General features: G+C 54.9%; 1 protein-coding gene across 1 annotated transcript in view; it reads left to right on the top strand.

Moving 5' to 3' along the window:
* adamts13 (ADAM metallopeptidase with thrombospondin type 1 motif, 13) overlaps positions 1–18208 on the top strand; it is a 71043-nt gene that overhangs the window by 36185 nt on the left and 16650 nt on the right. The window contains exons 19-23 of the mRNA XM_078425862.1: positions 201–336; positions 2369–2498; positions 11666–11845; positions 14536–14740; positions 15343–15472. Of these exons, the coding sequence (XP_078281988.1) occupies positions 201–336; positions 2369–2498; positions 11666–11845; positions 14536–14740; positions 15343–15472 (781 nt within the window). The remainder of the gene's footprint in view (positions 1–200; positions 337–2368; positions 2499–11665; positions 11846–14535; positions 14741–15342; positions 15473–18208) is intronic.

Below are 18208 nucleotides of genomic sequence, written 5' to 3' on the forward strand. Positions count from 1 at the left end.
AGTAGTGAGGGTGTGCCGCACTGTCAGAGGGGCAGTACTGAGGGAGTGCTGCAATGTTAGTGGGCATTAGGAAGGGCTGTCATCTTCCAAGTGCTGTATGGGACTTCCACGTCTCATGTTATTCTGTTGAATGTACCATTTATAGAGTTGTATCTGGACTCTTCAATTATTCTTAAATTGACCATAATTTGTTTCCTCAGGTGTACCGGAAATATGGGAAGCAGTATGGAGATATTGTGAATCCCAACATCACTTACAGCCTCTACGTGCCCAGGCGAGATTATTACTATGACTGGCTCCCAGTTATTGGGGCATGTTCAACAACATGTGGGCCAGGTCAGAACTCCATTAAAATTCATACTTCAGGCCTTATTATTTCAAAGATATTGAGCAGAAATGACAACAATTATTGTGTAGGTAAAGGAACTGCTGATGCTGGTTTAAACCGAAGGTAGACACAAAAAGCTGGCGTAACTCAGTGGGACAGGCAGCATCTCTGGAGGGAAGGAATGGGTGACATTTCGGGTCAACACCCTTCTTCAGACTGAAAGCCCGTGACTTTCAGTCTGAAGAAGGGTCTCGACCCGAAACGTCACCCATTCCTTCTCTCTAGAGATGCTGCCTGACCGTTACTCCAGCTTTCCGTGTCTATCGACAACAATTATTATTTGCTAAACAAATAGGGTAAGGATTGGTAGAAATAAAGACGCTTACAACACACTGGGAGGTTAGCTGAGTACATGCCAGGCTGGCATGTCCACTGAGTACATGTCTACTGATATTGGGGGAGTCCAGAACCAGGGGCCACAGTTTAAGAATAAGGGGTAGGCCATTTAGAACGGAGATGAGGAAAAAGAGTTGTGAATCTGGAATTCTCTGCCTCAGAAGGCAGTGGAGACCAATTCTCTGGATTCTTTCAAGAGAGAGCTAGATAGAGCTCTTAAAGGTAGAGGTATGGGGAGAAGGCAGGGACGGGGTGCTGATTGTGGATGATCAGCCATGATCACAGTGAATGCCGGTGCTGGCTCAAAGGGCCAAATGGCCTCTTCCTGCACCCATAGTCTATTGTCTAGTGATTCAATTCCCCACCTCTTGGGTCTGTAACTTTGTTGGTTTACAGGATATGAAACATCATACAGAACATAGAACAATACAGCACAGGAACAGGCCCTTCGCCCAAAATGTCCGTGCTGTACGTGATGCCAAGATAAACTAGTCTCCTCTGCCTGCAGGTGATCCATATCCCTCCATTCCCCGCGCGGATATCCATGTGCTTATGTAAAAGCATCTTAAAGGCCTCTATCGTACCTGCCTCAATCACCACCCCTGGCAGCATGTTCCAGGCGCCCATCGCTCTCTGTGTAAAAAAACTTGCCACGCACACCTCCTTTAAACTTTCCCTTTCAAATCTTAAAGCTATGCCCTCCAATCTTTGACCTTCCCACCCTGAGAAATTCTTTGCAAGATTTCTAATTCTGGTGAAGGTTTTACAGCTGCATCATCTCTCAGTGCGTTTCTAACTCACACTAATCCCTCGACCAGAACCTTCAATCTCGTTGAACACTTTGGTGTAGGAAATGTGTCCTACTTGTTCACTCTAATGTGTTAACGCCTCTCAATTTAACCCATCACCTGCTGCCTCCTATCCAACCCAGATGATCCTGTCTTTCCCCACACCTCAAATTCTTCCTCTCCAACAACAACCACAAACATTTTCTTTATTTCCTCAAATGTTCTTCCCTCCTCCATGTGATGTGACATCTTGACTGTAGTCCAGTGGTAGCTTACTTTGCTCAATTGTACAGAGTTGTTACTTATTCAACGAGATAAGGATTCAAACTCAAAAGGACACCAAGTGCTGGAGTGAATCAGCAGGTCAGGCAGAATCTCTGGAGAAAATGGATCGGTGACGTTTTGGCTCAAGACCCGAGACGGTCATCTGTCCATGTTCTCCACAAATGCTCAGTGTGTGGAGTTTGCACGTTCTCCCTGTGACCGCTTGGATTTTCTCCGGAAGCCCCGGTTTCCTCCCACATTCCAGACGTGCAGGTTTGTAGGTTAATTGGCTTCGGTAAATTGTCCCTGGTGTGTGGGATAGAACTAGTGTGAGGGTGATCGCTGGTCGGCGTGGACTCGGTGGGCCGAAGGGCCTGTTTCCACGCTATATCTCTAAAAACTAAAACTACAACTCCTTTTGTGTATGAACCAGCATCTGCAGTTCTTTCAAGGATTAAACCTTACGTAATGTCACTCTACAGTATGTCACTCTTACGCCTGTACAAATGTCAGCCTTCCCAAGGGACCAAATATTTGAAGATCTGAGTGACTGTGGACTGTGGACGTTATGGTATGTTGTGCACTGCTGCAGGTTCCTCAAGAGTCCATTACGTGTGCAGAGACCGGCGTTCTGAGCAAGAGGTGGAACTGCAGCACTGCTCCCAGTCAGAGAGGCCAGCAGATAGGCTGGAAGCCTGTAACACGGCACTGTGCCTCCCTTGGTAAGGCAGTGAAATCTCCAAAACACAGTTCTGTTTTCTCTCTCTTCACTTGAAAGTGCAGATTCACATTGGGGTCTACAGGCACTGTTCTGTGGGTCACACACACACACACTGACCCTCACTGGGGTACGGGCCCCACACACACACACTGACCCTCACTGGGGTACGGGCCCCACACACACACACACACTGACCCTCACTGGGGTACGGGCCCCACACACACACTGACCCTCACTGGGGTACAGGCCCCACACACACACTGACCCTCACTGGGGTACGGGCCCCACACACACTGACCCTCACTGGGGTACGGGCCCCACACACACACACACTGACCCTCACTGGGGTACGGGCCCCACACACACACACTGACCCTCACTGGGGTATGGGCCCCACACACACACACACTGACCCTCACTGGGGTACGGGCCCCACACACACACACACTGACCCTCACTGGGGTACGGACCCCACACACACACACACACACACACACACTGACCCTCACTGGGGTACGGGCCCCACACACACACACAGACCCTCACTGGGGTACGGGCCCCACACACACACACACACACACTGACCCTCACTGGGGTACGGGCCCCACACACACACACTGACCCTCACTGGGGTACGGGCCCCACACACACACTGACCCTCACTGGGGTACGGGCCCCACACACACACACTGACCCTCACTGGGGTACGGGCCCCACACACACACACTGACCCTCACTGGGGTACGGGCCCCACACACACACACACACACTGACCCTCACTGGGGTACGGGCCCCACACACACACACACACTGACCCTCACTGGGGTACGGGCCCCACACACACACACTGACCCTCACTGGGGTACGGGCCCCACACACACACACTGACCCTCACTGGGGTACGGGCCCCACACACACACTGACTCTCACTGGGGTACGGGCCCCACACACACACACTGACCCTCACTGGGGTATGGGCCCCACACACACACACTGACCCTCACTGGGGTACGGGCCCCACACACACACACACTGACCCTCACTGGGGTACGGGCCCCACACACACACACTGACCCTCACTGGGGTACGGGCCCCACACACACACTGACCCTCACTGGGGTACGGGCCCCACACACACACTGACCCTCACTGGGGTACGGGCCCCACACACACACACACACACTGACCCTCACTGGGGTACGGGCCCCACACACACACACACTGACCCTCACTGGGGTACGGGCCCCACACACACACTGACCCTCACTGGGGTATGGGCCCCACACACACACACTGACCCTCACTGGGGTACGGGCCCCACACACCCACACTGACCCTCACTGGGGTACGGGCCCCACACACACACACACTGACCCTCACTGGGGTACGGGCCCCACACACACACACACACACTGACCCTCACTGGGGTACGGGCCCCACACACACACACACACACACACACACACTGACCCTCACTGGGGTACGGGCCCCACACACACACACACACACACTGACCCTCACTGGGGTACGGGCCCCACACACACACACTGACCCTCACTGGGGTACGGGCCCCACACACCCACACACACACACACACACTGACCCTCACTGGGGTACGGGCCCCACACACACACACTGACCCTCACTGGGGTACGGGCCCCACACACACACACTGACCCTCACTGGGGTATGGGCCCCACACACACACACACTGACCCTCACTGGGGTACGGGCCCCACACACACACACACACACACTGACCCTCACTGGGGTATGGGCCCCACACACACACACACTGACCCTCACTGGGGTACGGGCCCCACACACACACACACACTGACCCTCACTGGGGTATGGGCCCCACACACACACACTGACCCTCACTGGGGTACGGGCCCCACACACACACACTGACCCTCACTGGGGTACGGGCCCCACACACACACACACTGACCCTCACTGGGGTATGGGCCCCACACACACACACACACTGACCCTCACTGGGGTACGGGCCCCACACACACACACTGACCCTCACTGGGGTACGGGCCCCACACACACACACACTGACCCTCACTGGGGTATGGGCCCCACACACACACACTGACCCTCACTGGGGTACGGGCCCCACACACACACACTGACCCTCACTGGGGTACGGGCCCCACACACACACACTGACCCTCACTGGGGTACGGGCCCCACACACACACACACTGACCCTCACTGGGGTATGGGCCCCACACACACACACTGACCCTCACTGGGGTACGGACCCCCACACACACACTGACCCTCACTGGGGTACGGGCCCCACACACACACACACTGACCCTCACTGGGGTACAGGGTACGGGCCCCACACACACACACTGACCCTCACTGGGGTATGGGCCCCACACACAAACTGACCCTCACTGGGGTACGGGCCCCACACACACACACTGACCCTCACTGGGGTATGGGCCCCACACACACACTGACCCTCACTGGGGTACGGGCCCCACACACACACACTGATCCTCACTGGGGTACGGGCCCCACACACACACACTGACCCTCACTGGGGTACGGGCCCCACACACACACACTGACCCTCACTGGGGTATGGGCCCCACACACACACTGACCCTCACTGGGGACTGGGGTACGGGCCCCACACACACACACTGACCCTCACTGGGGTACGGGCCCCACACACACACACTGACCCTCACTGGGGTATGGGCCCCACACACACACTGACCCTCACTGGGGACTGGGGTACGGGCCCCACACACACACACCGACCCTCACTGGGGTACGGGCCCCACACACACACACTGACCCTCACTGGGGTACGGGCCCCACACACACACTGACCCTCACTGGTGTATGGGCCCCACACACACACACTGACCCTCACTGGGGTATGGGCCCCACACATACACACTGACCCTCACTGGGGTACGGGCCCCACACACACACACTGACCCTCACTGGGGTACGGGCCCCACACACACACTGACCCTCACTGGGGTACGGGCCCCACACACACACACTGACCCTCACTGGGGTACGGGCCCCACACACACACACTGACCCTCACTGGGGTACGGGCCCCACACACACACTGACCCTCACTGGGGTACGGGCCCCACACACACACACTGACCCTCACTGGGGTACGGGCCCCACACACACACACACACTGACCCTCACTGGGGTACGGGCCCCAAACACACACACAGACCCTCACTGGGGTACGGGCCCCACACACACACACACACACACTGACCCTCACTGGGGTACGGGCCCCACACACACACACTGACCCTCACTGGGGTACGGGCCCCACACACACACTGACCCTCACTGGGGTACGGGCCCCACACACACACACACTGACCCTCACTGGGGTACGGGCCCCACACACACACACTGACCCTCACTGGGGTACGGGCCCCACACACACACACACACACACTGACCCTCACTGGGGTACGGGCCCCACACACACACACACACTGACCCTCACTGGGGTACGGGCCCCACACACACACACTGACCCTCACTGGGGTACGGGCCCCACACACACACACTGACCCTCACTGGGGTACGGGCCCCACACACACACTGACTCTCACTGGGGTACGGGCCCCACACACACACACTGACCCTCACTGGGGTATGGGCCCCACACACACACACTGACCCTCACTGGGGTACGGGCCCCACACACACACACACTGACCCTCACTGGGGTACGGGCCCCACACACACACTGACCCTCACTGGGGTACGGGCCCCACACACACACTGACCCTCACTGGGGTACGGGCCCCACACACACACTGACCCTCACTGGGGTACGGGCCCCACACACACACACACACACTGACCCTCACTGGGGTACGGGCCCCACACACACACACACTGACCCTCACTGGGGTACGGGCCCCACACACACACTGACCCTCACTGGGGTATGGGCCCCACACACACACACTGACCCTCACTGGGGTACGGGCCCCACACACCCACACTGACCCTCACTGGGGTACGGGCCCCACACACACACACACTGACCCTCACTGGGGTACGGGCCCCATACACACACACACACTGACCCTCACTGGGGTACGGGCCCCACACACACACACACACACACACACACTGACCCTCACTGGGGTACGGGCCCCACACACACACACACACACACTGACCCTCACTGGGGTACGGGCCCCACACACACACACTGACCCTCACTGGGGTACGGGCCCCACACACCCACACACACACACACACACTGACCCTCACTGGGGTACGGGCCCCACACACACACACTGACCCTCACTGGGGTACGGGCCCCACACACACACACTGACCCTCACTGGGGTATGGGCCCCACACACACACACACTGACCCTCACTGGGGTACGGGCCCCACACACACACACACACACACTGACCCTCACTGGGGTATGGGCCCCACACACACACACACTGACCCTCACTGGGGTACGGGCCCCACACACACACACACACTGACCCTCACTGGGGTATGGGCCCCACACACACACACTGACCCTCACTGGGGTACGGGCCCCACACACACACACTGACCCTCACTGGGGTACGGGCCCCACACACACACACACTGACCCTCACTGGGGTATGGGCCCCACACACACACACACACTGACCCTCACTGGGGTACGGGCCCCACACACACACACTGACCCTCACTGGGGTACGGGCCCCACACACACACACTGACCCTCACTGGGGTACGGGCCCCACACACACACACTGACCCTCACTGGGGTACGGGCCCCACACACACACACTGACCCTCACTGGGGTACGGGCCCCACACACACACACTGACCCTCACTGGGGTACGGGCCCCACACACACACACACTGACCCTCACTGGGGTATGGGCCCCACACACACACACTGACCCTCACTGGGGTACGGACCCCCACACACACACTGACCCTCACTGGGGTACGGGCCCCACACACACACACACTGACCCTCACTGGGGTACAGGGTACGGGCCCCACACACACACACTGACCCTCACTGGGGTATGGGCCCCACACACAAACTGACCCTCACTGGGGTACGGGCCCCACACACACACACTGACCCTCACTGGGGTATGGGCCCCACACACACACTGACCCTCACTGGGGTACGGGCCCCACACACACACACTGATCCTCACTGGGGTACGGGCCCCACACACACACACTGACCCTCACTGGGGTACGGGCCCCACACACACACACTGACCCTCACTGGGGTATGGGCCCCACACACACACTGACCCTCACTGGGGACTGGGGTACGGGCCCCACACACACACACTGACCCTCACTGGGGTACGGGCCCCACACACACACACTGACCCTCACTGGGGTATGGGCCCCACACACACACTGACCCTCACTGGGGACTGGGGTACGGGCCCCACACACACACACCGACCCTCACTGGGGTACGGGCCCCACACACACACACTGACCCTCACTGGGGTACGGGCCCCACACACACACTGACCCTCACTGGGGTATGGGCCCCACACACACACACTGACCCTCACTGGGGTATGGGCCCCACACATACACACTGACCCTCACTGGGGTACGGGCCCCACACACACACACTGACCCTCACTGGGGTACGGGCCCCACACACACACTGACCCTCACTGGGGTACGGGCCCCACACACACACACTGACCCTCACTGGGGTACGGGCCCCACACACACACACTGACCCTCACTGGGGTACGGGCCCCACACACACACTGACCCTCACTGGGGTACGGGCCCCACACACACACACTGACCCTCACTGGGGTACGGGCCCCACACACACACACACACTGACCCTCACTGGGGTACGGGCCCCACACACACACACAGACCCTCACTGGGGTACGGGCCCCACACACACACACACACACACTGACCCTCACTGGGGTACGGGCCCCACACACACACACTGACCCTCACTGGGGTACGGGCCCCACACACACACTGACCCTCACTGGGGTACGGGCCCCACACACACACACTGACCCTCACTGGGGTACGGGCCCCACACACACACACTGACCCTCACTGGGGTACGGGCCCCACACACACACACACACACTGACCCTCACTGGGGTACGGGCCCCACACACACACACACACTGACCCTCACTGGGGTACGGGCCCCACACACACACACTGACCCTCACTGGGGTACGGGCCCCACACACACACACTGACCCTCACTGGGGTACGGGCCCCACACACACACTGACTCTCACTGGGGTACGGGCCCCACACACACACACTGACCCTCACTGGGGTATGGGCCCCACACACACACACTGACCCTCACTGGGGTACGGGCCCCACACACACACACACTGACCCTCACTGGGGTACGGGCCCCACACACACACACTGACCCTCACTGGGGTACGGGCCCCACACACACACTGACCCTCACTGGGGTACGGGCCCCACACACACACTGACCCTCACTGGGGTACGGGCCCCACACACACACACACACACTGACCCTCACTGGGGTACGGGCCCCACACACACACACACTGACCCTCACTGGGGTACGGGCCCCACACACACACTGACCCTCACTGGGGTATGGGCCCCACACACACACACTGACCCTCACTGGGGTACGGGCCCCACACACCCACACTGACCCTCACTGGGGTACGGGCCCCACACACACACACACTGACCCTCACTGGGGTACGGGCCCCACACACACACACTGACCCTCACTGGGGTACGGGCCCCACACACACACACACACACACACACACTGACCCTCACTGGGGTACGGGCCCCACACACACACACACACACACTGACCCTCACTGGGGTACGGGCCCCACACACACACACTGACCCTCACTGGGGTACGGGCCCCACACACCCACACACACACACACACACTGACCCTCACTGGGGTACGGGCCCCACACACACACACTGACCCTCACTGGGGTACGGGCCCCACACACACACACTGACCCTCACTGGGGTATGGGCCCCACACACACACACACTGACCCTCACTGGGGTACGGGCCCCACACACACACACACACACACTGACCCTCACTGGGGTATGGGCCCCACACACACACACACTGACCCTCACTGGGGTACGGGCCCCACACACACACACACACTGACCCTCACTGGGGTATGGGCCCCACACACACACACTGACCCTCACTGGGGTACGGGCCCCACACACACACACTGACCCTCACTGGGGTACGGGCCCCACACACACACACACTGACCCTCACTGGGGTATGGGCCCCACACACACACACACACTGACCCTCACTGGGGTACGGGCCCCACACACACACACTGACCCTCACTGGGGTACGGGCCCCACACACACACACTGACCCTCACTGGGGTACGGGCCCCACACACACACACTGACCCTCACTGGGGTACGGGCCCCACACACACACACTGACCCTCACTGGGGTACGGGCCCCACACACACACACTGACCCTCACTGGGGTACGGGCCCCACACACACACACACTGACCCTCACTGGGGTATGGGCCCCACACACACACACTGACCCTCACTGGGGTACGGACCCCCACACACACACTGACCCTCACTGGGGTACGGGCCCCACACACACACACACTGACCCTCACTGGGGTACAGGGTACGGGCCCCACACACACACACTGACCCTCACTGGGGTATGGGCCCCACACACAAACTGACCCTCACTGGGGTACGGGCCCCACACACACACACTGACCCTCACTGGGGTATGGGCCCCACACACACACTGACCCTCACTGGGGTACGGGCCCCACACACACACACTGATCCTCACTGGGGTACGGGCCCCACACACACACACTGACCCTCACTGGGGTACGGGCCCCACACACACACACTGACCCTCACTGGGGTATGGGCCCCACACACACACTGACCCTCACTGGGGACTGGGGTACGGGCCCCACACACACACACTGACCCTCACTGGGGTACGGGCCCCACACACACACACTGACCCTCACTGGGGTATGGGCCCCACACACACACTGACCCTCACTGGGGACTGGGGTACGGGCCCCACACACACACACCGACCCTCACTGGGGTACGGGCCCCACACACACACACTGACCCTCACTGGGGTACGGGCCCCACACACACACTGACCCTCACTGGGGTATGGGCCCCACACACACACACTGACCCTCACTGGGGTATGGGCCCCACACATACACACTGACCCTCACTGGGGTACGGGCCCCACACACACACACTGACCCTCACTGGGGTACGGGCCCCACACACACACACTGACCCTCACTGGGGTACGGGCCCCACACACACACACTGACCCTCACTGGGGTACGGGCCCCACACACACACTGACCCTCACTGGGGTACGGGCCCCACACACACACACTGACCCTCACTGGGGTACGGGCCCCACACACACACACACACTGACCCTCACTGGGGTACGGGCCCCACACACACACACTGACCCTCACTGGGGTACGGGCCCCACACACACACACTGACCCTCACTGGGGTACGGGCCCCACACACACACACTGACCCTCACTGGGGTATGGGCCCCACACACACACACACACTGACCCTCACTGGGGTACGGGCCCCACACACACACTGACCCTCACTGGGGACTGGGGTACGGGCCCCACACACACACACACTGACCCTCACTGGGGTACGGGCCCCACACACACACACACTGACCCTCACTGGGGTACGGGCCCCACACACACACACTGACCCTCACTGGGGTACGGGCCCCACACACACACACTGACCCTCACTGGGGTACGGGCCCCACACACACACACACACACTGACCCTCACTGGGGTAAGGGCCCACACACACTGATCTTAATCTTCCCTGCTCATAGGAGAAGTCCAGACTTTCTCACTAATCTCAAAGCCCTAAAACTGTTGCCGTGGCAACTCAATTGCATGATGAAATTCTCCTGCCCTTCCTCAACTTTGTGAACCATCGAGATGACCGTTGCTGTCGTGGCCGTTGTGGTGAGTGGGACACGCTGTGCAGTCACGGAACCTCTCTCTGCCCTTATTCTGTGTCCACAGGTGGGAGGTGGGCGAGTTTGGTGCGTGCAACGCCTCATGTGGCGGTGGACAGCGGGAGAGGGATGTCCGTTGCCTGAAGCGGGAGGCACTGGCGACACAGTGGACCCCTGACACTGACTGTGCTGATTCTCCCAGACCCCGGTCAATGGAAAGGTGCAACTACCACGACTGCCCGGTCAGGTACGTGATTCACAACTGTAAATTGGGGCGGGGCGGCACGGTGGCGCAGCGGTAGAGCTGCTGCCTTACAGCGCCAGAGACCCGGCTTCCATCCTGACTACCGGTGCTGATTGTACAGAGAATTTTTTAAAACTTTTTTTTTAAGTCTGTTTATTGAATTTTTAAAGGACAGGTAGTGTGTACATTACAATGGCAGCACTCAGTGTTAAACATAGAGGCAAGATAAAGTAATGTCCAGTTAAAACAAAACATAAGGATTGAAACAAAGTATAGTAGAACAAACGGCAAACAAAGAAGAAAAAGTTTTAAAGTTTCTGTACGGAGTTTATACGTTCTCCCTGTGACCTATGTGGGTTTTCTCCGGGTGCTCCATTTCCTTCCACACTCCAAAGACGTACAGGTTTGTAGGTTAATTGGCTTTGGTAAAATTGTGAATGGTCCCAGTGTGTAGGATAGTACTAGTGTACAGTACAGGGTGATCGCTGGTCGGCGCAGACTCGGTGGGCCGATGGTCCTGTTTCTGCACATTATCTCTAAGGTGTAAAGTCTACTGTGTACTCCAGTGTTTCGCAATGGCGTTGCACTGTTCCGAGATGGTCGTAACTTGGCATCATGTTCAGCGTGGTCGTTGTGGGCCGAACCAGGAGCATCAGCAGGCATTGTGTGGCTGTACTGTTCTATGTTCAATGTACGGGAAACCTGAGGGAAGATGTAGGGTCTCGGGCAGGGCCACAGGTTGTGTCACAGCTTGGCTTTGGAACAGATCTCCCAAGAAACTCGCAGGATGTTTCCAGCCCAGTCCATCACACAGACCAGGCTCCCTGACACTGACTCCATCCACACTTCACGCTGCCTCAGGAAACCAGCCAACATGATCAAAGACCATACCCACCCTGGTCATTCCTTCTACTTCCCAGTCTCATCGGACAAAAGGTACAGAGTACTCGACTCTACTAGTACAAGCGGAATCAAGGGATATGGGGAGAAGGCAGGCACGGGTTACTGATTGTGGATGATCAGCCAGTGAATGGCGGTGGTGGCTAGAAGGGCCAAATGGCCTCCTCCTGCACCTATTTTCTATGTTTCGATGAGTCTACTAGACTCAGGAACAGCTTCTTCCCCTCCGTTATCAGGCTTCTGAATAGTTCTTCCAAGCACCAGGGGAAAGCTAGGAAAAACTAGTATCAGTAACTGTGAAATCACCAGATTGGTGTAAAATCCATTCTTTTTTGGTCTTTATCCCCCGATTCCGATTTTGTGTGCTTTTTGTTTGTTTTAGAATACAGTAAACCCTTGCTATAACGAACCATAGAGGGGGCAGTGGTGTTCATTATTGCCAATTCTCTGCTGTAACCAAGTAAGGGATTATAACTAGTAAAAGTAAAGAACTGCAAATAGGCACAAAAAGCTGGAGTAACTCAGAGGGACAGGCAGCATCCCTGGAGAGAAGGAATGGGTGACGTTTCAGGTCGAGACTCTTCATCAGACCAAGAACTGCAGATGCTGGTTAATGCACAAAAGGGCCCAAAGTGTTGGAATAACTCAGCAGGTTAGGCAGCATCTCTGGAGAACATTGATAAGTGATGTTTTGGGTCACGACCCTTCTTCAGACTCTTCAGTTTCAGTTTAGTTTATTGTCACGTGCACCGAGGTACAGTGAAAAGCTAGTGTTGCATGCGAACTAGTCAGCAGTTACACAATTACAATCGATCCATTTACAGTGATAAGGGAATAACACTTAATGCAAGGTAAAGCCAGCAAAGTCCGATGAAGGATAGTCCGAGGGTCTCTAAAGAGGTAGATAGTAATTCAGCACTGTGGTAGGATGATTCAGTTGCCTGATTACAGCTGGGAAGAAACTGTCCCTGAATCTGGAGGTGTGCGTTTTCACACTTTTATACTTTCTGCCTGATGGGAGAGGGGAGAAGAGGGAGTGGCCAGGGTGCGACTCGTCCTTGGTTATGCTGCTGGCCTTGCCGAGGTAGCGTGAGGTATAAATGGAGTCGTTAGAAGGGAGGTTGGTTTCTGGGCTGCATTTACAATCTGCGCCAATTTCTTTCTTGGTCTGGAACTTGGAATCTGAGTTGGCACAAGGTTCACGGAGCCATTGGCATAAACCAGCATCTGAAGTTCCTTGTTATTACTGACCCTCTCCTTGTCTGACATTGCGCACACACACATTTTCAGGCAGGCGATTCACAGTACAATGATCAGGATCTGAAACCCTGATTCAATTTCGTCTCCTGATCCAAGGCTGCTGGGATCAGTGGATCACCACTGGCTTGTCAGCGTTGGTTCATACACCTTGAGGTTTGAGTTTGAGTTTAGTTTGACTTTAGTTTATTGTCAATTGTACTGAGGTACAGTGAATAGCTTTTGTTGCGTGCTGACCAGCCAGCGGAAAGACAATACAAGATTGCAATCGAGCCGTCCACAGTGTACAGATACAGGATAAAGGGAATAACGTGAATAACGTTTAGTGCAAGATAAAGAAAGGTAAGATCCGACCAAAGATAGTCCGCGGGTCGGGTCTCCCATGAAGTAGATAGTAGTTCAGGGATTGCTATCGAGTTGTTGGTCAGATGGACCACACAAGGCTCTGGCCGTGGGGTTTGATGAAGCAGTCTGTTCAATGAGCTGCTGAGCTAGCCAGTGCTCTTGCTAAGTTCCATCCTCCTTGGTCACTGCAGGTGGAATGTTTTGGAGACGAGTGTCTGTTCTGCATCGTGCGGAGTTGGAATTGTTGAGCGGTCAGTTACCTGTGTCCAGTTCATCAACGGGGCAGACGTGGAAGTGAACCAGACACGGTGTCCGGCACAAACCCAGCCCCTGGACATCACTCCGTGCATTGTCAGCATCTGCCCCTTCGAGCTGGATCAAGTACCCTGGTCTGAGGTAAATGCCCAGCATCTCCCTGTGTGAGTGAATGCCCGCATCACCACATGTTCATTTTGTACAAGCATGTAATTCCCATACCTTAAAGATGACAGGACAGGTTGGTTCAAAGAAGCGCATGGATTTCATAAGATCACGTGATAGGAGCCATTCGGCCCATCGCCTACTCCACTATTCAATCAGGGCTGATCTATCTCTCCTAACCCCTTTCTCCTGCCTTCTCCCCATAACCTCCTACATTTTTAACTACAGACTATTAAAGCTAAGAGCCTCACAGCCCCAGGGCCTAGTTTCTCATTGAAAGTTTTACAGGTAATGGTGTTCAAAGTTAAGGTGAAACTTTCACCACTGACAGGTGAATTAGAAACCAGGCTGTATTGTAACTGGAAAAGAGTCAGAGGGAATTAGAGGAGAAAAAATATTATGGAGTTTTCTTTGTCAATTGGATTGCACTAGCTGTTGCACGCGGGACTAATTGCAAAGCAGTTTGAAAGAGCTGGCATAGGGATGATGGGCTGAATCATCTCCTGCACTGTATCATTGTGTGGAATAAGGTGATGTCCCGAGTAATGGAGTTTAAAAAAAAAAGTTTTCTATTTCAGGTGTCCAATCAAGTGAGGAAGGAGATTGGAAAAGTCATGAATGTCACAGACTTGGCAAGCATGCCAACACAGAGTCGCAGTTACCTCTGGGTTCCTATGAAGGGATCCTGCTCTGTTAGCTGTGGCGGAGGTGAGCTTGCAATGATGTTCAGAGTTCAAGCAATTGCTTTGGTTTGATTCATGCTCCTGGTATTTAAACACCCAGTGTTTGTCTTGGGGTCAGGGAGGTGCAGGGATTAGACAATAGACAATAGGTGCAGGAGGAGGCCATTCAGCCCTTCGAGCCAGCACCGCCATTCAATGTGATCATGGCTGATCATTCTCAATCAGTACCCTGTTCCTGCCTTCTACCCATACCCCCTGACTCCGCTATCCTTAAGAGCTCTATCCAGCTCTCTCTTGAATGCATTCAGAGAATTGGCCTCCACTGCCTTCTGAGGCAGAGAATTCCACAGATTCACAACTCTCTGACTGAAAAAGTTTTTCCTCATCTCAGTTCTAAATGGCCTACCCCTTATTCTTAAACTGTGGCCCCTTGTTTTGGACTACCCCAACATTGGGAACATGTTTCCTGCCTCTAACGTATCCAACCCCTTAATAATCTTATACGTTTCGATAAGATCTCCTCTCATCCTTCTAAAAGGATTGAACTGTTGTTGAACTAACCAGTAGAATCCAATACTTTAGCTTTTTTAGTTTTAGTTTTGAAGATACAACTCGGAAACAGGCCCTTCGGCCCACCGAGTCCGCGCCAACCTGCGATCCCCACACACAAACACTATCCTACACGCACAAGGGACAATTGACAACTTTGCCAAAGCCAAATAACCTACAAACCTGTACATCTTTGGAGTGTGAGAGGAAACCAGAGCACCCAGAGAAAACCCACGCGGTCACAAGGAATACATACAAATTCTGTGCAGAGAGCACCCGTGGTCAGGATTGAACCCGGGTCTCTGGTGCTGTATGGCAGCAGTTCTACCACTGCGCCACTGCGCCGACCACTTGTCCACCTGTGTTGTAAAGAATAGACTTTATCCCAATGGTTCATTCATAATTAAAGTCTGAAGAACTACTGTATCCATGTCCTTCAGGGCTGCTGCTTGACCCGTTGAGTTACTCCAGCACTTTGTGTCTTTTTTGTTGTAAACCAGCATCTGCAGTTCCTTATTTCTCCTCTCTAGAAGGCATAGTTCCACAGGGAGTCTGAGTGAAAAAAACTCGAATAATGAACTGGAAACATCCAAAGCTACTCCAGAGAAGCGTAAATTTATCAACATCTGACGTCAAGCCTGGAGTCGAGAAATTAGGATTATGATCAAAAGCTTGGTCGAGGAAGTAAGGAGCAATGTAAGGGAGGAAAGAGAGGAGTTTATTGAAGGAATTCTGATGTGCGGGCACTGTGTGAATCAGCAAGTTGTTTGACCGCAAGACATCGCAGAAAATTCATTCACACCTCTCCCTCTTTCAAACATACACAGGCAAGCACGCACAACTATAACCTTTTGCAGGAATCGATGAAGAGTAATTAAAATGGAGAGATAACCCACGGCAGTGAGGTTCATTGGCAATCAACTCACTCAGATTAGACCAGATAATGTATGTGGGTCTTCCTGATCTCTCTGGCTGCTTTCATCAGACGCTGCACTGAACTAGGGGACACCAGAGGGAGCTCCTCTTCCTTATTTTGATTGTATTTTATACATGGTTCATCTGATCGAGAGTCAAGAGTGTTCAACTGTCTTTTTGCACTGGGACTGGAACGCTGAAATTCTTATTTGCTGCAGCTGTACAGGCCCATTAAATACAACAACACAACAAATAAACATCTGATAACTTAACAGTTGTTCTAGGTAAACTGGATCATGATAGCGCAGGCCAAAGTATGTAGTGCAATCTTAGTGCAACAATCCACAGTAGTTCGAGCTGTGGTAGGGCGGTGGTTATGGTTGATGGGAAGAAGCTGTTTTTCAACCTGGGTGTAATGGTTCCCGGGCTCCTGTACCTTCTTCCCGATGGTAACTACAAGATGAGAGCATGGCCAGGGTGGTGTAGGTCTCAGACGATGTTAGTTGCCTTACTGAGGCAGTGTTCCCTGTAGATCCCTTTGATGGTGGGGAGGTTCAATACCTGAAATGGATCAGGCAATGTCCACCACTTTCTGCAGGCTTCTTCACTCCTCAGGGTTCAGATTACTGGCGGTATTGCAACAGGTTCGTGTGCTCCCCACCGTACACCTGTAGAAGGTTAACAGAGTATTCCACATCTTCTCAAACCTGATTCCCTTGTCTGGGTAAAAACTCTGTGCAATCACTCTGACTTTGAAGATTTGAGTATAGGAGTAAAAGAGGTCCTTCTGCAGTTGTACAGGACCCTGGTGAGACCACATCTGGATTATTGTGTGCAGTTTTGGTCTCCTAATTTGAGGAAGGACATCCTTGCCATTGAGGCAGTGCAGCATAGGTTCACGAGGTTAATCCCCAGGATGGTGGGACTGTCTCATGAGAAAAGATTGGAAAGTCTGGGCTTGTATTCACTGGAATTTGGAAGGATGAGAGGGGATCTTATAGAAACGTATAAAATTATAAAAGGACTGGACAAGTTAGATGCAGGAAAAAAATTCCCAATGTTGGGCAAGTCCAGAACCAGGGGCCACAGTCTCCTGTGAATAAAGGGGAGGCCATTTAAAACTGAGATGAGAAAAAACTTTTCCACCCAGAGAGTTGTGAATTTGTGGAATTCTCTGCCACAGAGGGCAGTAGAGGCCAATTCACTGGATGAATTTAAAAGAGAGTTAGATAGAGCTCTAGGGGCTAGTGGAATCAAGGGATATGGGGAGAAGGCAGGCACAGGTTACTGATTGTGG

This window comes from Rhinoraja longicauda, chromosome 31 (genome assembly GCF_053455715.1).
Source record: "Rhinoraja longicauda isolate Sanriku21f chromosome 31, sRhiLon1.1, whole genome shotgun sequence".
Classification (NCBI taxonomy): domain Eukaryota; kingdom Metazoa; phylum Chordata; class Chondrichthyes; order Rajiformes; family Arhynchobatidae; genus Rhinoraja; species Rhinoraja longicauda.